The sequence below is a fragment of the Anas acuta genome, chromosome 1 (genome assembly GCF_963932015.1).
Source record: "Anas acuta chromosome 1, bAnaAcu1.1, whole genome shotgun sequence".
Classification (NCBI taxonomy): Eukaryota; Metazoa; Chordata; class Aves; order Anseriformes; family Anatidae; genus Anas; species Anas acuta.
The window spans coordinates 198,633,656-198,657,513 of NC_088979.1; the positions used below are offsets into that span (position 1 = coordinate 198,633,656).

At 36.3% G+C, this 23,858-nt stretch overlaps 1 protein-coding gene across 4 annotated transcripts in view; it reads left to right on the top strand.

Annotated features, from left to right (window-relative positions):
- UPF2 (UPF2 regulator of nonsense mediated mRNA decay) overlaps positions 1–23,858 on the top strand; it is a 61,773-nt gene that overhangs the window by 17,090 nt on the left and 20,825 nt on the right. For 2 of the 4 annotated variants that reach the window (XM_068670035.1, XM_068670034.1), the window contains 10 exons: positions 527–589; positions 3,111–3,214; positions 3,755–3,840; positions 9,404–9,512; positions 10,762–10,875; positions 12,013–12,129; positions 17,116–17,301; positions 17,836–18,039; positions 18,582–18,857; positions 19,988–20,171. In XM_068670035.1, coding sequence (XP_068526136.1) covers positions 527–589; positions 3,111–3,214; positions 3,755–3,840; positions 9,404–9,512; positions 10,762–10,875; positions 12,013–12,129; positions 17,116–17,301; positions 17,836–18,039; positions 18,582–18,857; positions 19,988–20,171 — 1,443 coding nt within the window. The remainder of the gene's footprint in view (positions 1–526; positions 590–3,110; positions 3,215–3,754; positions 3,841–9,403; positions 9,513–10,761; positions 10,876–12,012; positions 12,130–17,115; positions 17,302–17,835; positions 18,040–18,581; positions 18,858–19,987; positions 20,172–23,858) is intronic. The other 2 variants (XM_068670036.1, XM_068670037.1) reach the window with 1 other exon arrangement.

The following is a 23,858-nucleotide window of genomic DNA, read 5'->3' on the forward strand; positions in this document are numbered from 1 at the left end:
TATTTTGTGGAAAGCCAGCAAAGATTGAAACCATTCTATTATGACACTATTAAAAATATCTTGGCTGAAGTGATAATCTTTGAGTGTGGGTTTCATTGCTAGAGGCAATAAGCTAAATTAGAGGGGAAAAAATGAAGGAAAATAGGTTAAATAAGGTAGACAGTCCAGTCAGTTGATACTGTGTGTCTTTTGTTACTTCTGCATTTCCTTCTGGTGGCTAGCTTCTCTTCAGTCTTTTCTTCCATGCCCAAATATGAGGGAGATAAGGTGTTTTTCCAAAGCGTGCATTTTCCAAGCAAATTTGTTCTGGTCTAGCATCCTTCACAGCATTTCTATGCTTATTTCTGCACTTCTTTCCTGAAGTTGGGGTCTATTGTCAGCTAAATTTAAGATAATGACATGTAAGAAGGAAGTTGATGTTGCTAGTTGAAGAGGATTGTTTACCAGGAATTCAGGTAATGAATTTTGTTTCTCTATTGTGTTAACTTTGAGTGAATCTTAATTTTCTTATTTTCAATATGCTCAGGCAAGAGAGAGGGAGCAGATAGCACCGGAGCTGACAGTAGTGACGGAAAACAAGCTGAAAGAAGTGAGTTTTGAGGTTGTTCTTAAAAGAGAAGAGAAAATGGGGAAAAAATGAAGATGTGTGAATGGAGACAAAGATGTTAAGTGAGGAATGGCCTGGGTGGAAACCTTCAAGTGTATTGGGAGCAGGGGCACTCTGGTGTTAATACATACAATCTAGCCTCAGTTTTTGTAAGGTTAGTCAGCAACAGAGAGAACATGTAGAAAGGTGAGTGCTAATTCTCAACCCTGTTACTTGCTACACTGTTAAGAGAGCTGGGAAAACTCCTATCAGAAGAGCAGGAATTAAAGCAATGTACATACACACACTCATTAAAACACCTTGTGGAACTGGATGACTTGTGAGACTACATTCTATGCACAATCTTAAAATGTGGTAATGAGAGACCGGAACTCATAGGATCAAAGTGAGAAACAAGAGCAGAACTCATTTTTTCATGAATTGCATACTTAGAATAGTTGTTTGCCCTAAAGAAGGAAGCCCTGACCTTTTCCTATCGCTGTCAAATTCTTGATTAATATTATTTCAGTCTTAAGTCATACTTAAGGTACTACAAAAAATCCTTTCCACTTAGAACGTAAGCAGGTACTGCAATGAGAAAGAAATGCGGAAATATGATGGGAGAATATCTGTAGATTCTAGTCGGGGGGGGGGGGAACTAGTGAAGGAATAGATATATTTGGGAAATGTTGAAATTGAATGTGGTATTAGGGCCTTCTGAAAGATTATCTTAAAATAAAATAGAAGTCCTCACCCATCCAAGTCACTTTTCAAGGGCACAGAGTCAGTTTGAACAGAAAAGTGAAACAAGGCAACAAATAGTAGTAGTGGGAGAAGGGGAAGATAGGACCGTTCAAAGGAGACAGGAAGGTATAGCTGTAAATATCTAGAAGGAAAAACATCTATCTTTAAAAAAAATTGCTAGTAAAATCTGTCTGGATCAAGAGCTCTCCTGCATTCATCCTAGTGAACTCCATATCGTGAGAGTAAGTTCCATTAAACATTAAAACTTGAGAAACCTCTTTTGTCTGAGCATCTGGAAAATCTTCATTTTTTTTCTTTTTTCCCTCCTTTCTTAATGAACTCTTCTCTTGCTCTTGCAACTTCTGATTTCCATGGAAGAGAAGAGACAATGGCAGCTGCTTTAATCTGTAGCACACTTAAGACAGGGTAGCTGAAAATGTTCATTGGAACAATTCTCATTTTTTGTCTACCTAAGCTCAGTTCCCATCCATTTCCAAAAACAAGAAAAGCCATCTTACAACGCAGCATCTTAGTTTTCTCTTTGCCTTTCAGTACCTTGAAAAAGGAGCTTCAGTCTTTGCAAGTTTGTCTTTACAGACTACACAGTAAGATAAAGAACTTTTTATTGTTTTTTTTGTAGGGTGTTTTTTGGATGCAATTTCTCCCCCCACCCATACCCTGCTTTTTGAAGTCTGTCTGTGTTTTCCTTTCAAGTACCTCCTGGGCACTCCTGTTTGTTGCTGCAAGTCCTTGAACTGAAAGGAAACAAATTGGCCTGTTCCCTTTCTCAGAAAGCGGTGTTCTTTTGCCCAAGGAAGGGTCCTTTCAAGGGTTTGTTCCAGCTCTGTTCTGGCTCATGTTGTGCTAAAGAGCAAACTAGGCTCTTCTTTAGGACTTTAGTTAAAAAAAAAAAAAAAAAAAAAATCAGGATTTTTTTTTTTTTTGAAGCATACCACTTTTCTGCAATTAAGGGGGTGTCTGTAGGGGGTTCATCTGTTGAGATCTTTATAGTTGGTGTCACAAAATCTGAATTTCAGTGGTAGAGTTGTCCTATGTTCTTCTACTTGACTTAGTAGATACAGATCGCTGTCACTGCTTCCTGTTGCAAAACACACAGAGCCATTTGCTTGAAAAACAAGTTGTCGCTTGCCTTGCAACTGCTACAAGATCAAACCTCCATCTTTGTCACTTTGTGGTTCTGTACTCTCGTTTCTGTACAGGTGAAGGAATAAAGTTGGCCTGCTCTAGCTTTTGCAGCCTCAAATGGCCTTAATGTGTTTTCCTTGCTCAACATCAACAAAAAAATAAATCAGTTTCTCATTCAGGGAAACACGCATAAAAAGTAAAATCCATGATTGCACTAAGTTTTTGCTGTGCTGTTTTGACCCACATCCAGGCCTTCTTATGGTCTTCATTTTATTGCCCAAGAAAATTACCTAGTTTTCTAGGAATATGTACTTATTGTTGCTCCCAGCAGTATAAATTAGGAGGTAGGGAACTCTTGATTAATTATGAATTCATTAATAGGAAGATAAGTTTTAAAGGTGATCTTTTGGACAGATGTTGGCATAAACAATCAGTGTATCAGTCAATGGACTGATACAATTAAAAGTAAAATTAAAAGTTAATTTTTGTGTTCATCTTTCTCATTTTTTGGAATTGGTAGTTAAATATTTAACAATTGACCATTACAAATGTACTGTGCTTGGAGAATGTGATAGTAAATCGCTGTATTTTGTAGCTTAAAAATGTGTCCTGCTTGTTTATTTCACTCTGTTAGAACAAGAAGATGAAGAAGCCAGCACTGGATCTCACTTAAAACTTATAGTAGATGCTTTTCTTCAGCAGCTTCCGAACTGTGTCAACAGAGACCTCATAGACAAGGTATAGTCATAGTTTTCATTTTTTTCTTCTCTTAAAATCATATATTGATACATCAGATTGATCGGTAATAAAAACTGAAGCCTTGGAATCTATCAGTAGTTGAATTCACTTTTAACCTGGTGGAAATATTTTTCTCCCATTTAGTAAACTGTTGCCTAAATATCATAGGTTTCATCTGCCCATTCTCTTAATTTGCTCCAAAAGAAGTAGACCTGTCTTGTTTTTTTCCTTCCTTTTACTCCCTGACAAAATATTCCTCTTCTGTCTAAAGCTCTTTCTTCTTTGTGTTGATCTGAAGAATTGGTCTGTATTCTTGTAAATATACGTGTTTTCCAACTGTTTGTTCAAGACAAAAATGGAGATTTCTGTTTATCTTTGTTTTTAAAACAGTTGCATGTAACAAGCGTGGTTCTGTAAACAAAAAAGCATGCTATGTTGTGTGATTATTTTTATATATATAAATAATATATAAAAAAATAATAATAAAAGACCACCCCGTTATTTAAAGGTGAAGTATTATTTTGACTCTTCTCTTTACAGGCAGCCATGGATTTCTGCATGAATATGAATACAAAAGCCAACAGAAGAAAACTAGTGCGAGCCCTTTTCATAGTTCCTAGGCAAAGGTAAGAACTGGAGGAAAGAAAGCTGGATCCACCCTTTAGTTACTTAACATACTTTTTTTTTTAGCTGTCTAAATTAATGAAGGCCATCATTAGGCACATTCAAGTCACTTTTTGGCTGTGTTTACTCCTGATGTGCACTTCTGGAGTGATTTTTATGCTAGGGCACAAAAGAAATATTTAGCATTAATAATCAAACAATTCACCAAAATATTTTGCCATAGCATTATAGAAATTTTTTAGATAGCTTCTCTTGTTTGGTGCTTGTGCATTTATAGTGGATCTTCTCATGACTTTTTTTTTTTTCTAACCATGCAAGTAACAGTGAAACTTACCAAAAGGAGGAGAATGTGTTGGAGAACTTGCGCTCTAATTGTTGACAGGCTCTTATATAAAAATACACAAAGTAGTTTAGGAAGGAAGATTTCTTGTGATTTGTTAATTCTGGTATAATACATAACCATTATAGCCTTTTAACTTCTGGAACAGATTTGATTTGAAGTCGGCCAGCTTAGAGGAACCAAACAAAACAGTTTGTGAATGACCTTTTCCCTCCATGTAGATTTGTCCATGAAGAATTTGGGCATTTTTTCTTGAATGTCTCTTTGTATAAGATAGGCACTTGCAGGAAGATCCTTACTTACGGAAATTACTGCAAACATTGAGATAAAATCGTTAAATTCATTAGAATAATATTTCTTTACTTTTAACTTCTACCTTAAATAGATGCAGCTTACGTAAGTGCAATTATGGAGGAGTCGCTTTTCTTGCTCCACCTTGTCCTGTTTCTCTACAGAGGTTGTTTTGATGCTGCCTGTAGTTCCAAATGTTTCATCATCATCTTGGATTTCCTGTTATATTTCACACTACTTCTATTCCATTCCCTTTTAACACCGTGGGGCAAAAACATACTGAGTGTTCATTCATTGTCTTACTAGTGGTTGCTCTGTTATCCCCCAAATTTATTTGGGCAGTAATTATTAAAAATAAAAAATAAAGAATTGTGGCAACTCAGTAGATTATTAAAGGTGGCATAGTTAGCGCAAAGAGCTGTTACGTTCTTGACAGTTTTGTTCTTAAATAGCTGGGACTAATACTGAAACAACTGGGTGAGATGATCTTCTTGCCGTTGTTCTTAAATTGTAAACATTAATATTAATATTTTATATGAATTTCTTATCTTTTAATACCTCTTTCTGCTGTGTGCTCTGAGACCCCCTGCAGGAATACCATGAATAAATAAATACTCCAGCCTCCCATTGTAAGATCAGGCCAGTTGTATGCATCTCCCTGTTCTTTTGCCTGCATTAGCGATGCCCATTTCTGGGCTACTAAACAGGAGGAACGGGGTGGTGACTGAGCTTTTTGTTTTGAACCACAAACAGTTGCTGTGAAAATACCAGCTGAACTGCCTCATAAATGCAGGCAGTTCTAAAGGGCAATTGACCCTAATATTTGTTAGCTTTATTATTGTGCACAATAAAGGAACAGTTCTGCTTTCTATCCTGAAATCAATGTTTGTAATCCTTGTGGAAAAAACTCCGGGTTTGTCTTAATAGCATACAGTACAGGTTACTGTAAAATGCTACAAATTGGGTTAGAAAAAATAAGTAATACTGCTTCAAAGGTTTGTATTAACAGTCTAGCTTTGTGTATCTCTTCACTGAACCGTGCTGACTTCTCTTGTTGCATAGTAGTTTTTACTAATTCCAGGAGTTTCTGTAACTTGCTTCCAGGATAACGTTGGAGCAGCAAAGTCAGAAAGCTTGTTGCAGTTAAATTATTGATGATCTTTTAAAAAAGTTTCAGAGGAATAGTGTCCTTGTAGAATATGGATAAAGCAGTGTTGTTTCCAAATGTGTTTAGTCTACAAGTACATTAAATAATATAGTGTAAACCTGGCAATTACGTTGGCAGCCATAATAAGATATTTAAGAGTACAGTAACTTCTCTTTGTTCCCTTAAGAGATTATAGTTTTAGGAAATATACAGACATGATAATTGTATCAAGAAATTACAAAACTTTGGCGGGGGAATGTTTGAGGAGTAGTGCAGATACTTCTTGAAAGTTTAATAATGTAGTTCTGCTAGGGAGCTTTCTTGCTCCTCATTGCTTGGGCAGGTTGGGATAAATGCAGGGTTCTTCAAGACAGCAAACTTAATTTGGCAAAGAAAGGTAATTTTTTCTCAACTACCTGTGGATTAGTGTCAGAATACACCCTCATTACACTGCTTTGTTGAATGCTTATGAATGGATCACACTTTAACTTTCAGCTGCAATTTGAATCTCTTAAACCAACAGAACAGAAAGCCTTTTTTTTTTTAAATGCTAGTATGAAAGTGTCTATCAGATTATTATTGAGGGATTGATTTTCACTAAATATTAATATTGTAATTTAGGACTATATGGCTTGTACTAAAGTGAAATTACAATGATTTGACCATCCTGTTTGCAGTTTTAGGGGATTTGTGTGTAGTTCTTCACTATCCATCTGAATTCTTTTCCTAGACAGCCATACATAATTGTTTGTATACTGCAGTCTTGCTGAAATGTTTATTACTTCAATATGAAGCTTAAAATTTAAAGCCCCAAACCAGGTTTTAAACACTTCTAGGCAATGCTAAACAGTAAGTAATGTGGTTTTGTTTTCTAATCTCTCGTTTTTTTTCATTTAATTCCTATATATGGTCACCTATGAAGTTGAACATCCACTAAGCCAACGTCTCTGTTCATCATATGGAAATTTGTAGCATTGTCACTAGCTATTCTTAATTCAGAAGCTAACTGCTTCATGAGCATTTTAACTCAAATATGTAAACCTCCTTTATATTTAACTTTGAAGCTTCCTATCCTGAGAACCTTTGTTAACAAGGCCTCTTTTGTTCAACTGAACTTTGACTTTACAATCTTTCAGTGGCCTCTTTCATTTGAGGATAAAATTGAGAGATTTGCTTGAGATAAAGAATTTATGCCAAGGCTAAAAAACAAAATCAAAAAGTGCTCATTCAATAGCGTGAAAATACCTATAGCATCACATTCTTCCCACTGAGTAGTGCAGGAGGCAGTTTGTAACTGTTCAAGACACACAAGTACATCTCATTTAGCTGTGTTATGATTGTGCTTACGAGGCAGGAGTTCTGCCATGCACTGTTGCTTTGTTCTTTAAGCTTTGTAGTAGAAGCTCAATTATGAATACGTACAAAATGTCGCTTTCACCCTTCTTAGTAAAACTTTGGAGGCATCAGTTCTAGAGAGATTGCAATTACAGGCTTTAATTGAACGAAGTCTTTCTTTTGTTCGTAAATTCACATTTGAAATTCTACAAAAAAGATGATGTCTTAGCTATTTCATTGATTTCATGTGGCCCCATGGGCCAGAGCTCGCTGTATTTCAGTTGAGATAAGATTGAAAATGAAAACTGTCATAAGGAGCAGTTTCTCATGTTAGTTCATAGGGTGCAACTCGTTCCTGATGCTAGATCTCACTTCGTAATGTGGAAGAACAAGAAGAGAAAGCGATACTGTTTGTGGGCTTTGTGGTCTTGGTGGTGGTTTTTGGTTTTGGTTGTTTTCTTGATGTTTCTTTGCCTCTTCCTCAAGAAAAAGAAGTGCTTTTGCAGAAAACAGGTTACCTAAATACAGGTACCAGTAGGTGGTGCCACTGATATTGCAGTCTCTTTGCTTCTGAACACTGACTTTTTTTTGTCTCCTGAATGAGCAAGTGAACAGATTCAATATCTGATAGCCAGTTTCGCAGTAGTTGACCCAAGGCTTTTCCTTATTATATTTCACCTATTTAGAAATACCCAGTCTCAGTATTCTTCACCATGAAGAAACCTTTTGTGTTGTGTGATGGAACAACAACAATGCACTGTAAGGCTTAATTTTCCCTCAGGTATGTTCGGTTTACAGAGGTGAAGTTATTAGCTCTCGGCAGGCAGGTATTTGCTCAGATGAAAGCAAAACTTTCTTCTACTCTTTTTTTTTTTTTTAAGAGATGTCACAGAAATCCCCTCAGTCAAAATACACTCCCTCAAATGAGCCAGAGTCCTCTTAATTTAGCTTGTACATGTCTATGAAGTAACGAGACTTTCACTTCTCTGTGAGTTAATGACTAAATGCTTAAAAGCAGTAGTAATTTGCTGTGGCTAGTCATCCTTGACTGTGTGTTCCAACAAGCTCGACAAATGTAAATACTGGTACAGTTATTGATTAACAGGGGCATAAAACTGTTAAATAGGTAACTGGGATACCTGTAATGTTTCACCAGGGGTTTTATGCATTGTCAGGAGGTCACTTAGAACATGCTACTTGAAAAATGCAAAGCTCATGCTTCTGTTCCACAACTTAGATATGTAATTCTCCCTATTTCTGTTTGTGGATGTTAAACATCTGAGAAGTGTGCTCCAGTGGCATTGCTTTGCTTCTCCTTTGTGTACGGTTTGGCTTTGGACATTTGTCTTGATGCTCTTCTGGAATCCAGTTCCACTTTGTTACAGGGCAAGCTCTACATATTGCTTGTGCTTTTAGATTTTCTTGGTAGTGTTTTTTCTTTTCCTAGCAATAAAGAAAACCTTAATGCGTTATAAAGTATAAACTCAAAATCCATTTTTTCTTTATAATTTCTCACTTTAAATATGCAAAGTTGTTTCTATTTATATAAAAGAAGGCATGTTCTAGAGTTCATCTCCTATTTACGGTGTTAACTTATGCTCTGAAAATAAGGTGAAGAAAGTACAAGACTTGTGCATTTGGTTTCTCTGTGTGTAGCAGTGGTACCCACAGAGAGATGTGAAGCAGCTTTTATATTCTGACTATTGTTAGCAATGCCGTGAACTAGGATCAAAGGCACATATCGCATTTTTGCAACCAGGTTGTTTCTTCCCATCACAGACGAAATATGAACTTAGGAGAATATAAGTTGCATGCCAAAATTCCCTAAGGGGAAACATGTTATGAAGGAATATAATTAAGGAAAGATTAAAGAAAGTAAGTTCTTAAATTCTGAAATATTGCTATGTGTGGGAATGCTAGCTGAGCATTTTAGAGAAGGGTTGCTACTTCACATCATCTACTGGGCTTTCTTCTATATAATAACTGAACTACAGTCATTTACTGGTTCACTACCTTATAAGTAGAAACACTCTTACTTGCCCTTTCACCCCCAAAAGGAATTTTGTAAGAATTTGTCACTTTGCATATTGAAAGGGATCTGAATATTCTTTGTATCTAGAATTTCTTAAGGGCAATATGTCAGATTCCACAGTTAAGATGGTGTTTGCCATTTCACTTAAAGCAGTAATTTTGAAAGTGAATCAACTCTGAGGTCTTCTGTTAGGATGTGGTAGTATACCCTTTTGTATTGTTGTTTTTAAATGATTCTGCAATCTGAAGCATTAGCCAGTAAAGTTGCTTGTATGCAATTCCATCAGTATATGCACATTCATCCTTCTCCACAAGTAAAATGGTGTAGCAGTACTTGTAGACAAACACTTCTTTCTCTGTAACAGAAATAAGCTTTGTCTATTTTATCGTCTCACTCTGTGTCTGTAACCTTTGTTTGCAGGTTGGATTTGCTACCATTCTATGCAAGGCTGGTTGCCACGTTGCATCCCTGTATGTCTGATGTAGCAGAGGATCTTTGTTCCATGCTGAAAGGGGATTTCAGATTTCATGTATGTTTTGTTGGTTTAGTTTTTTGCTTTCAGATTAATATGTTAATCATCATATTTTGGGGAAAAAAATCTCTAATACTATGTAGATGTTAATTCTGAAGTTCATTTGACTCAATTTAGAGTGGTTATCTGTCAGCTGAACAGATTTGCTCTTGAATGATAGATTTTGTATATTCAAATTTTTTTTGTCTTATCAAATGTCCATACATATATGCATTGCTTGTAGTGTCATCCTTAATTTCCAGTGTTAAATAATGATAAAAATGAGCTGTGTAACAATTAAACTGAAAAGATCTGGAGCTGTGCTCCAGCTGGAAGTGTTAGCTTACTGTAAATTAGTAACTTGGAGAATGGGAACTGACCAATTCTAACAAGCCCCATTATGAGGTTATTATTTTAATATAGCACTTAATTCTAAAGCTTTAATTTTTGCAGTTTTTACCAACCATACATTTGTGAGGAATGACAGGTATTTTTCATTGTTCCTTTCACTATGGTTGTTGTGGTTTTGTAATAGAACTAGTTACAGTGCAGAGTGATGAATTTTTCACCATTTTCTGAGTTTTATGGCACACATTGTAATGTTTTCCTAATGTTGACATTAAAATATATGAATTATTCACTGAATTCTTAAATACTTGAAGCTAACTCTCTTTATTCTTAGGAAAAGTTACTTCTGTTGTACAGAAGTGTAATTTTGTATCTTGCTCAGTATGGTTATTTTTAGAACTAGGGATAAATTTGTGCTTTTCATTAAATTTTTGGATATCTAATTAAAAACAGCCAACCAAATGAAAAACAGGAACAAAGAAGTCTGTTCTTTGTTAAAACAGACTTGGAAAAGCTGTCAGTGTTCAGTATCTCCTTAGAGGTTTATACTAGTGGTCTTATTTGTATGGTGACTACTTTCTGAATCAAAAAGCAATAGAATCTAGAATACCTAACCACTACTTCACCATGCCCAGAGGAGATGGCATTGTTGTCTGTCTATAAATACCGGAATGTTAAAGAACTGTGTGGGTGTTGCAGGCAGGGTAAGAAATTTGAAACTTGCCATAAAAGCATGTTGTAGAGGTAGAGAGGCTTTTAGGAAACCTGAGAGCCTAAGGATAGGTGAAGGTAGAGCATAAGAAACTGAACAAATATCAAACACTTCTGAATTCCCATGCTTATTGAGGATGCTTGTTTTATAACAAGCTGGTATTTTTGACAGCCTAAAATCAAATGCTTGTTTTCTCTTTCTTTTTAGGTAAGAAAAAAGGACCAGATCAACATTGAAACAAAGAATAAAACTGTGAGATTCATTGGTGAGCTTAGCAAGTTTAAGATGTTCTCCAAAAATGATACTCTCCACTGCTTAAAGGTTGGTGTTGGTAGTTGTGTGTTACTGTATATACTGATAACATATCCCTATCATATTTCACTTCGGATATCTACTGATGATGGTCTGCATTAATTCACTGCACAAGATGCTTTAAACCTTGATGTCTGTTGCTACTGTGTATGAGGACACTTTTATAGCCTTTCTAGAAATTGGAATAACCATTGTAATTTTGTCATGGTAGGGGCACTGTAAAATATACTTCCACGTTTGAACATAACCAAATTGCTAATGAACTTCTTTTAAAATTAACGATAGACATTGCTACTTATACGTCTGTTCTGCTGTGAAGCTGGAAGTGAGCTTTTATTTTCATTAGGTTGACTTCCACTAATGCATTTACAGAGAAAACGGTAAGGTGAACGGCAGCAAGCCCGTTGGGGGAGAGGCAGCAAGCCCGTTGGGGGAGAGGCAACTTATATCTAGGCTATGTCATCCGAAATCGTACACTAATAAATATTCCAAGTTACTTTTTAATGGCAATTCCCAAATTAGAAGTACGTTCCTGAAAAATTAAAAGGCTTTTAATAGAAGGTCGTTGAAGGCTTGCATTCCTGTGGAAATAGCTTCTCTTCATAGTCCATTAGGTATTGAAGCTGAATTCTCTATAAGTTTTACTCTCTCATAATTTTTTTCTATCATATAGAAAATACTGTAAAATGCAAATCTCCATTAAATTTTAGAAGTTGCTTAACTTAAACAGTGTATCAAAATTAGGCATGCTTTGATGGTATTGTGTATCTGTGCAACATTTGGTGACTTTCTAGTCTGACAGAACAAATTTCAGAGCAAATATGGCAGTTGGAAGGGATAAGGAAGAGATTATAATGCTTGTTTTAATGTTGTTTTCTTCTTGTGCTGGGCTTAGGAAACATCCTATTTTTCAGGTAAATGGAGCCTAAAATTTGTCTCTTGACTGTTTTAATGCTTTTTTAATGAGGTGATTTTTTTTAGTTTTGTTGACATATGAACAGTGAAATTAATATGCATTGTTCTCTTTTTAAAAAAAAAAAAAAGGAATGGAACACCACCATAATCTAAAGTCTGGTAGTTAAGTTACTGTTTTCTGCCATTGAAAAGCATGTTAAACATTTGTGGTTTTATATAAATGTATTCCAGATGCTTCTGTCAGACTTCTCTCATCACCACATTGAAATGGCATGTACTCTGTTGGAAACCTGTGGAAGATTCCTCTTCAGATCACCAGAATCTCACTTGAGAACCAGCGTTCTTTTGGTAAGAGAAAAACCTGTTGTCTTCTGGGCAGAAGGGCTGTCATGTACTGAATTAAACCATTTCTTTTTTTCTGGTGTTGTGTTGTGGTCTGACCTTAATAGTGATTGCAACCAACCTTCATTGTAAGTTGCAGGGTTTGGGTACAAATAAGTGAAAAATGGAATTCACTTTTATCTTGACTGCTTGGGGCGGATAACTTCCTGAACTCTTTTAATAAAAACAGGGCTGAGTATGAGAGGAAAATCAATCAGTCTTTCTGAAATCTTGTATCCTTGTGGAATAGGATTGGGATGGACTGGTGTAACATATATTCTAGTCTGCTTTGGTGGTATCAGCTTTTGTAAGTCCTATGGGCTTGTATCTTTTGTTTTTTATAGCCTGTTCAGTGTTGTCTCAGCTCAGATCGCACCTCCTGTGAGAACAGCTTCCTGAGCATGTTCTGAAGAACTCCGGTTGATCTGTAAATCTGTTTATGACTTAAAAGAAAATGTGAATAAAGGATTAAATTCCTGAAGGAAAAAGCTATTGTGCTTGAACTACAAATAACGTGTTTGATAATATTTGAGGGAATAGTATTAACAAATAGAACAGGAGAAGATGCTTTAACTGGAGGTAAAGACAGTTGCGGAAACAGCTGGTTTCTGTGCCTTGAGTAACAATTGGGGGCTCTAAATTTGAAGGAAAAGTTTTTGAAGACTAGAGGAAGGGATTTTAGAAATAGAGTTTGATGGTAATTAAAGCAAAAATAGAAATGTTATCTTTGTCTAGATAAGTACTATCAAAGATTTAAAAAGAACGGGGATTAGCTTTGAGTATCTCAGTTGTATGAATCTGAGCCCTGAATAATACGTTTCCTGGCTTGAGAGATGATCTTAAAATGTTTTGTCCAAGATAAGATACTGAGGCAAATGTGGTTGAAATGCTTCAAAGGTAGGTATTAGTAATGGGAAATGGCATTCAATTAGAAGCAGCTTAAGCAGATGCAGGCCAACTACTAAACCACTTTTTTATTACAAGTCTGATCACATGTTTTAATGTTCCCTTCTGACCTTCAAAGGGAGGTGATCCTGCCCTTCCACCCCAGTGAGGCCACACCTGGAGCATTGTGTCCAGTTCTGGGTTTCTTACTACAAGAAAGACCTTCAGCTGCTGGAGAGAGTCCTGCAGAGGGCTATGAGGATGATCGGGGGCCTGGGAGCTTCTCTCTTAGGAGGAGAGGCTGTTTTACTGAAGAAGACAGAGGGAATCTTACCAATGTATATAAATATCTTAAGGCAAGGTGTCAAGATGACAGGGCAAGACTCCTTTCAGTGGTGCCTAGTGACAGGACGAGAGGCAACGGGCACAAACACAGGAAGTTTTATCTAAATATCAAGAAAAATCTTCATGGTGAGTGACAGAGCACTGGCACAGGCTGCCCGGAGAGGCTGCAGAGTTTCCTCTGGAGAGATTCAAAACCCACCTGGACATGATGCTGGGCAAAGTGCTCCAGGTGACCCTGTTTGAGCAGGGGGTTGGAGTAGATGACCTCCAGGGGTCACTTCCAACCTCAGCCACTCTGTGATTCCATGAAGGGAATGGTTTAAGCATTCATTATCTCATTCTAGAGCTATAGCTCTTAAAAGCTGTGAAGTATCCCTGTCTTCTGTACACACATCTTTCCTTACCAAAGCACAGGCTTACATGTGATACGTCTCTTGAACCTGCAGCCTCCCTTCCTGTTCTGTGGAGTTAATAGGGCAGCAATTGTTGTGTACCTGGGTATATTGCAATACAGTTTTCCATAAAAATGCTGTTTCTTTCTGAGCCTCTTTGAATGTCATACCATTTATTGCTGTGGTGCTGTCATAAGAGGAAAGAGGTGGACAAATTAACTGCAAGTCTTAGTTGTAAAGTGCTTTGTGTCTTGAAAGGAGGCTTGAGTGCTTCAATTTTCTAAAGATTTGCCAGCTGCTGTGTTTTATTGTTAAATATATTCCTTTCCATAACCAAGTATTTTTTCCATGAAAGCACCGTTATCTTCAAAAGACGCTTCAGTTTTTGCTGGCATTTTTTTGTAGTTATTAATTCTTCCTAACTTCTAAAATTTTTATTATATTTACCACAGCTTCTTTACCTAATTGACTTTTTAAAATTTCATGCACCATAAAAATGTGATTTGTCTTCACAATGAAGTCACATTTAGTGTACATCCAGGGGTATAAGAACACAGCTAGCAATCAGCAATCACTGCTTCAATAACATAAGTATAAAGCCTCATAAGGTTTCCAGTAAATTTCCATCTCTAATGCATGAGGAACCAGGAAAGGACAGGATGGCAAATATGTTTTGAATCCCTACTAATTGAGGTGTAAAAGGTGCTATAGAAACAGAAATTTTGACTTAAATACTGTTTTACAGATTGGATCATGGGCTTTTATGGTGCTGGTAAGAGCTGAACACTTTCAGTGACTTGTTACAAGCAGAGAGGTTAAATGTCAGTCGTGCTGAAATACTTCTCTGAATTGGGCTTTTTGTGCTTGTTATGTTTTACTTGGTGCCTTCTTTTTCTGTGTTGCCCTGAAAAAGAATCTTTTTCATTATGTAAATGTTTAATCTTATTTTTATTTGGGGGTAAGAGTGAGACTATTAACCTGATTTTCAACGGATTTTTCTTTGGGAACGATTTTGCAACATGGAGGGATGTTTTGTGGCTGGCCTTGAAAATAAAAGCCCTTTTATTGTTTTACCTTGAGCATTTTAACATTGCTTGTGATCTGTCCCTTTTTATTAAAAGAAAAAGAGGGAAAAAAAATCTTAAATAGTAGTGCTTTAGTTCTATAGCTAAAATTTCATTTTATCCTAATGAAATGAAAACCCAAAATTAATTAGCAAATACCTATAGTCTTAAGTGTTCAAGCTTCTTTCTTCTGAAGTGAGTCAAGGTTTTTGTTGCTGTAGGGAGAGTAGTGTTACTGTTACACATGTCTATCTGACTTGATGTCATAAATGAAAACGGACAAACACAGTTCATTAAAATGGTGATGAATTTTAATAGAGAATAAGAGTAATGCCACTCCCTTAAGAGTTTGAATCGGAATTGCTCAAAAAAAATAATTATGATTTTTAAGATGTGGGGTAGTGTGTATATATAGTGTCTCTTGTGGATAGACATTTTAATTAAAACCTTTATACTGTAATACAGCTCTTTATAACACAAGAAAATACCCAAATGATTTATTTCTTACTTAAAAAAAAAAAATCTTCCTTTCAAGCCCATCTGCTGTCTTCTCTTATGCTTTACTTAACCCCACTTCTGTGTTCAGCTTGTAGTGCAATGTAGTTTTGCTGTCTTATAACATTTGCCATGTTTTCTCCTGATGCATCTAGAAAAGGCCAAAAAGATTTGCAAAATAATACTAGCATGATACAGTAAGGTTTTGGAACTTTCTGCTGTAACTGTTTTTTCCCTACTAAGTATAAACAGCACGTAAAACAATTTACTTAGTCGATAGTAGATGCACAGCACTTTAGCAAAACATGGGTAAATTTGCTACTACTTGACAGGAATTTCCTATTAGGAAAGGAACACTCAGAATCAAAGGAGAGGCCATTTGTGTCATGGAAAAGGTTAAAAACGAAGTGCATTAGGGTTTGTGTCACATGGAGACCTCCCAGGCAACAGATGCAGGCAATCTAGGAAAATTACCTTATGTTTTGTGTTACTGTGTTACCCCAAGTTATTCTTCCTCATTGATCTACTGGCTGAAACTCAAGGCTAAGGAGCTGTTTGAGTACCTTTACATTTCAGTTTAACTGAGTCACAGCCTTGTAAAAGAAGCTTGAGTTTGTTCAAGCTCAGTAGAAAGTTCACTAACTTGACAAATCGTGCTGCTCCATCAAAGGTGGTTTAAATTCTTGACATTGTTTTTATGTCAATTCATACAATCCAATAAAGCAATTGTATGCAGCAATAAATAGTGTTTGCACCTTAGTTTGGCTTACATTTGCTGTGAATTACTGTATAAGCAACCTCTATTGAATAATGAAGTCCGAGTCCACGCAGCTTTTTTTTTCCTGTTTAACTACCTTGAAGTGGTTTAGAACATATCAGTTGATGTACATAAAAAAAAAAATCTGTGCATACGTATGTATATGGAATATGTATGCATATGTATGTATATGTTTCATAATGGAATTAAGCTCATATACATCTCTAGCTGTAAAAATCAGCAGCTTTGAATACCACTTGTTTTCTTGTACAGAATTCTTAGATCCAGGAAACCTTTAAAAACCCACCAAGTAAATCTTGAAGTATGTATCCAAAATGGAATATGGCAAAAAGATTATGTTCATTGAGGAAAATGAGGACAGTCTTGACAATTAAACACAGTAATTAATGTTGACATATGTAGTAAGCTTTAACTTCTATGATTTTTTTTCTTCAAACATTCCTTTATGGTAGGTATTGTTTTCCGTGCAATCTACACTGCTTCGGTAAACAGTAACAATGAAGCATGTAATAAGAAAAATGTCATTGCTTAAATCATTGATAATTCCTGTGAAACCATCAATATAGTAATACAGAAAGTAAGAATATAATTCTTGAGTTGCACATTGCTGTATAAAGTAGTTTGGCACTTTCATGTTGATGCACTGTGTGTCAAGAAATCCGTATTTCAGCAACTTTTCATTAGATGTGGTTAATGAGATAAGCTGCCCTGTTTGAAATATCTTATTGAACTAAATAGCAGAATTTAAATGTCAAGTTAGACATTAGATAACTTTTCAGTGGTTACCTTTTATAAAAATAGAGCTTGTAAAGAAAAATTACCATGGAAATAGCATCACAGAACCATATATATGCATTTTTTCCTTTCTTCATCAAATGTTTTAACTTTTTTTTTTTTGCAACCTTTTACGTTTCCTTTGTCCCAAACTTAAATATAAAAGGTTTTGTCTTGAAAATGACAATATCTCTAGCTGATCATTTACATTTATTTCCAGGAACAAATGATGAGAAAGAAACAAGCAATGCATCTTGACGCCCGCTATGTTACAATGGTGGAAAATGCCTACTACTACTGTAATCCCCCTCCAGCTGAAAAAACTGTGAAGAAAAAACGTCCTCCCTTGCAGGAATATATTCGTAAGCTTCTCTACAAGGATCTCTCAAAGGTCACAACAGAGAAGGTAAATCCTTTAGGAATCTTGTTACAAGTGTTGCTGGAAGTGATGTGGTATTAAGTTTTGAAGGGTTTGGGGACAGTTACATTTTTTTTCCAATTGTAAGGAAGAAGGATCAGTTTTGTATCCCCAGTTGTTAAGATTTCATCTCTTGTAATACATAGTTATGGACCTACGTTCTCCAAAGCATTAAGTGCTGAACAAAGAATGAAATAAGAGTCTTTGTGCTAAGTATCTTACATTCAGAGTAGGAGATAGTAGACTACAGTTACTTACAAATAGTAAGAACAGACAGTAAGAACAATAAAATCATGGAACAGGTTGGAACAGGTTGGTTAGTAGCTAGAGAACAGCATTTGGGTTACATCTGCATCTGTAGCAGCTATGAAAAGCTTTATAGAGGTGTTTGAAGAAAAGAACCGAGGCTGCTTTTCAGGTGCTTACAGGGATTTCATCCCAACTGTGGAAGAGGTGATGACTGTGAAAATATTGATATTTTTGTCTGCTAAAATGTTCAACTTGTCTTAAAATTTGATTTAGGTCCTGAGACAGATGCGCAAGCTGCCTTGGCAGGATGCAGAAGTAAAAGATTACGTTATATGCTGCATGATCAACATCTGGAATGTGAAATATAATAGTATTCACTGTGTAGCCAACCTCCTAGCAGGGTTGGTCCTTTACCAGGAAGATGTTGGAATTCATGTTGTGGATGGAGTACTAGAGGATATTCGACTAGGAATGGAGGTAATAAATAAATAAAGGCAATAAAATAATCCTGTTTAAAGAAAAGAATCCTTAAATTCTGTATTTTTTTCTGACTCTTCTAGTCATCTTTCAGTTGTTTCCTTTATGTGTAGATTCGTTTTAAAAAAAAAAAGTTTACAAAGATTCCTAGGACAGGGTTTTTTTCCTCCTCTGTCATAACAGAACTCAATTTATTCTTGCACAGTGTAGTCAGATCTATGCAACTTCAAGTCACTGGAGATTAGTCCATGTTTTGACTGAGGTTACAATTACAATTCTCTGGGTAGTGAAAAATTATGGATTTTGGACAGAGCATGTTAAACGTATTTGAACACTTATAGTAGCTATTTCTTGACTGGCTCTCATAACTGTCTTCAGTACATTTTGATTTTGTGTAATGCATGTGATTATATATAACCATCTTATAATTAATTCTATCAAGCATTTATACTGCTTTTCTGTTTTTTAAAAGGGAAAAAAAAAGTTTCACAAAGATTCTATTATGTCTATGTGATAAAATGACTTTTTTCTTTCCTGTAAAGGTTAATCAGCCAAAGTTTAACCAGCGGCGGATCAGCAGTGCCAAGTTTTTGGGGGAGCTCTACAATTATCGAATGGTGGAATCGGCTGTAATATTTCGAACTCTATATTCATTCACATCGTTTGGTGTGAACCCTGATGGTAGTCCTAGTCCACTGGATCCCCCAGAGCATCTTTTCAGAATCAGACTAGTCTGTACGATCCTTGATACCTGCGGGCAATATTTTGACAGAGGATCCAGCAAACGAAAACTTGATTGCTTCCTTGTGTACTTCCAGGTATTGATACACTTTTGTCATAGCTCCACAGATTTCTTTAACAAATTAATGTATGGCAGTCTGTTTGCATCTTTCTGATTGTTCTCCACTATAATTTTTTAGAATCTTCTCTGTCTTAGTAACTGTTTGTATGTGAAAGTGAAGTGTATGTTGACGCGTAGATGTTACTGTTGCTCCAACAAATTGCAGAACGCTGGGGTAGCAGTTGATTCTCTGGAGGTTTAGGTCAATCAGGGTGTCTCAGCAAGTGGAGAAATGGGCTTATGGAAACCCTGTGAAATCCAGTGAAGGTAAGTATCAAGTGTGGCAGCTGGGATGGAATAGCTCCCTGCAACAACATAGGCTGGTACTGCCTACCTAGAGAGCAGCTTTGCAGAAAGAGAGCCAGAACTCCTGGGCTACATGACTGCAAGAGGCAGTTCTGCACCACTGTGGTGATGAAGGCCAACAGCACACTACTCTGCATTGACAAGAGTGTAGCCAGCAGATTGAAGAAAGTGATTTTTTTTTACTTTCCTTTCTACTTGACTTTTAAGGGCTACATCTAGAGTGTTTTTTCCAGGTCAGGGTTTCCTGGTAGATGAGAGCCTAGGAACAGAGCTGATTCTAGTGGAGAGGGTCACTATAAAATGATCAGAAGGATTGTGGTTCCCACATTATGGGGTCGCTCAGTTTGTAGAACACAATGTTATATGGGGGTGGTTTGATTGCTGTCTTCAGCTATCTAACAGAGTTTGTGAAGAAGGAAGAGTCAAATTCTTCTCAGGCACACTTATTGAGAAGATGAGCAGTAATGACCACAAGATGCAGCAAGTTCTGATGGGATAGATTTAAGGCAAAAAGATTCCACGACGGAAGTTTCACACACTAGGATGGGTTCCCATGAGATGATGTGGAAATTCCATTCATTGAGATCATGCTGGAAGTTTCTGGACCTGATTTCTTTCTGCTTTCTTCTTTAAATTACACTAAAACAGTGTTTAGTGGTGTCAGAATATCTTCTTTGTTTGAAACAGCGTAATGATGTGAAATGTTTAATGCTTCCTACTCTACAAATGTGGCTAGGCATTACAGATTTGGTTGTATGTGCACTGACAGTTATAAATTTACTTGAATATCTTTCTTTATAGCGCTATGTTTGGTGGAAAAAAAGTCTGGATGTCTGGACAAAAGACCACCCGTTTCCTATAGACATTGACTATATGATCAGTGATACACTGGAACTCCTGAGACCAAAGATAAAGCTCTGCAGTTCTCTGGAAGAAGCTATCAGACAGGTTCAAGACTTGGAAAGAGAATTCTTAATAAAATTAGGTAAGAGAATGCGCAAGGGGAATTTAAATCTTTTTTGACAGTTCCTGTATAACTTAAAGTTGTTTGCATGATGATGATGGGTAACTATCGTTATTCTCATGATAGGATCTTTTTATTCTTGAAGGTGTTTTTTTTTCAATTCGATTACATTTTTCTGATCTCCATAGGGCTCATAGAATCTTCCAACTCTTAAGTGTTGGGGTGTTTTTAAAAAATAAGAATAAAAAACACAACAAGGAAGTTGATAGAAATATATTTGTTGGTGTGTATGTATATAATACGTATGCAGCGCTATGGTGCAGACAAAATAGTGCAAAAGCTAAGACAGCTATAAATTTTATCAGAAAAAAATTGGGAATCATGCTCCAGTACAAAAAGCAAGGAGCATCTGCACATTCGATTACTGCAGCCTGTTGGTTGGTGGATGGAAACCAGCCTAAGCATTGTGGTAGATTGGTTGCTTGCAACTCATGTGTTCCTTCCCCAGTTCTGAACTTGACAACAACTGCTGTTGGCAAAGTAAGTATAAGACTATATAAGACATTAGTATAAGACTATGATAAAAGAAAGAACGGGTTTCTTTCCAGATATCATGTATTTTGATCCTTACACTTTCTTTGGAATAATTTGGAATGGGTTTTACGTTTCAATAGATATCAAAGGATAATTTAGTTTTCATGAATTAGAACTTTGGATTATTCAGCTTACTTTTTCCTTACAATATCTAGCTTGTAGCTCCTGCAAGGGCAACAATGATGACTTATTTATAAATAATGAAAGATGTATTTATAAATCTTGTTTCAGTTATCTATGTTACAATCAGTTAATGTCAGGAAAAAATGATAGACTTGCAAGCACAGCTCACAAAAAAAGTTGACAAAAAAAGGTGAGTGTTTATCTAAAACTACCATCATACTTAAAGAGGGCTATGTACAAAACATTTTAATAGTTTTTGGACACTACTATGCTCATTTCTCATTATGTAGAGTTTTTTAATCTTAAGTTTTTATTTGAAGATCAGATTCTTCATGACAAGCTTTTATATGTAAATTTTACATTTTTAGGTGTTAATTATAGCCTTGTAAGCATTTCATCTAGGTAGACAAGTTCAATTTTCAGAATAATCCTTTAATCCAGTGGGATGAGTATGTGTAATTGCTGGGTAAAACATTGCAACTTACTTTTTAAGAGGAATTTTTTTTAATACGCTGTTCATTTAATTGATGTGCCTTAAAATTACGTAGGTAGTAACTGAAATGCAGGTAAGAATTTCCTTATAGTATAATTAAATTACTAGCTTTTATGCTCTCAAAATGGTAACTAAGAAGTAATTCATAACTCATTGTATAAATTGTGATGTTCTCTGCAAGATACTGAGCACTTCCTCCACACAAATGGTAAGAACTTTTGTTCTCTGAAAAACTGCTGTTGCTGTAGCAGTTTAATTCAGTGTAGTTAAATACAGGGAAAGGGGGGGGGGCTTGTTCACTAAGTATGAGGGAGTTCCCCCTGCTCAAGTTGATTGCTCTTCCAAAATTGCTTGCTTGCTATTAAACCTCTGTATAGGGTGGGGGTATTTCCAAGTCCTGCTTATTAGGACTATTTGAAGTTGGTCTCAGGGAGATTTTCATCAGCCTCTTCTGATCTGCGGAGGCTGTGATGATAGATGTGAGCATATCTGAAGGGAATTGTGTTTTTTATTCTTTAAGAACTCTAGTAAAACTGCAGTTCATGATCAACTCGTACCCACAGTCCAATGGCCCACGGACAACAGTACTGAGAATGTATCGTGCTGCAGACCGTGATGTGCTTTGCTTTTGTCTGTTTGAAGTGTCATTCTAGGCAGAATTGGAGTAGTTTGTTGCATGCAGACCTTGAAATGGGGACTGCTGGTTCCTGTGCCACTCTGGTGACTTTGTGTGGGTGAGAAAATACTGAGAGTGATTCCGAAGAAACTCTTGCATAATTCCGGAGCAGAGCAGATTTTGAAGAGCACAGTGTATAAAGAAAAACAAAAAATAATTGAAACCTCTGGAATATGAAGAAGGAAGTATACCTGAGTTCACACAGCAGTGAAATCCTCACTAGCTACTATATAGCCATAAATGCTATTCACTTCACAGTTTTGTCTAATTTAAGCATGGCTGTAAGGGTTCACTTCTTCATAAAGCTGGTCTTTGTGATCTTAGCTGTCAAACTTTGAGATTCTCTAAAGAAACCTGGGTGTGCGTATATGCATTTTGCACACAGATAAAAGCATCTGGAGGTACAGCTAGATAAATAAATCCGTTATGCAGCGAACTACCTGTCTATTCAGAATCTAGACTTCTGGTTAAGAATTACATGTTGCAGCATTTGTTCTCTGCCATATGCAGAATGCAAATACGGGATGCCACAAGTACAGAACTGGTGTGTTCGTATGCTGTCCAAAAAAACTTCAAGCTAACAGTCAACCCTAGGTGTGTGTGCTTAGTGACTTCAAATTTTGAAATTAGTAATTTCAAAATACGAATGCTGAACAGTATAGTAATTGTACTGATCCCTTAGCAAAATCATCAAAAAATGACTGTCTTGGATCTGCCGTGTTGTGGAAGGCTGACATCAACATCACTTTCTGCCACATCAAGCCATGATCCTCTGGAGGATTAAATGACTTGGTAGATAAATGAAAATAATTAAAACAATGTATGAACAGAATAGGGTGTGATAGAACTTCGTTCTGTTTTGCACAGGATGGTTTAATTTTTGCAACAGCAGTTTTCTAAGAAGTACTTTTTAATGAATATTAGATCCGTGCTCAATTCTCAAATACTTTCTCTGAAATAAAGATCTAATAAAAATCTGCATCCAAAACTAAAATGTACACCACAGCTCTGAAAGAAACTAAAATTTACTCTTCACTACTGTAGGAATGGTACAGGTAAGGAATATTAAACTGAAAGACATCTTGTTGAAAGAAAACAGTTTCTGGGAAGTTAGGCTTGATTCCTTGCACACAGAGTACCCTAAAACGGCTTGAGGAATAGCGGTGGCAAGCAGGTCAGTACAGGAAAGCACAAGATGAATTAAAACACAGTGAGAGAACGGTCAGTCCTTTCTGCAAGTAGGATGATCATGTTAGCCAATAGTTTTGGAAGAGGCTCTGATTTTCTAAAGACTTCATGTAGGTACTTATATCCTCGTAGGCTCAAGTGCAGCCTCAGAGCATTAGAAAAGAAAGTCAGAAAGGTTGATTATAGACTGAGCAGATGTTTCTTTCAAAACTCTTACCTGTAACAAATAGAAATATCATCATCTATTGTTTCTCTGTCAACAGAAATACAGTGGAAAAGTTTGAGTACTTAAAGCGTGCTAAAGAAAATTTAATCGGATGGTTTTTTGACTAATCTTTAAGAACTTGATTCTCTTCAAGTAGCACAATGTGCTGGAAGTAATGCTGCAGGGGTTTGTCTTCTGGACTCTGCCACTTCAGTTGAGCATCCATGACTTAGGGCTCATATGTCAGTGCATATTTCAGTGGGGTTGTACGCTTAGTTTGAAATTACTTGGCAGCTGTTTGCACTGTGCAGCTTCTTGACTGAAGGTTTTAATTATTCTCCATATTTTCCTCCTTTTCTTGAGGGAAGTTATTACCCTTGCTACTGATCATTTATGAACAAGGTAACTATATAGAGAAAATACTTCTAT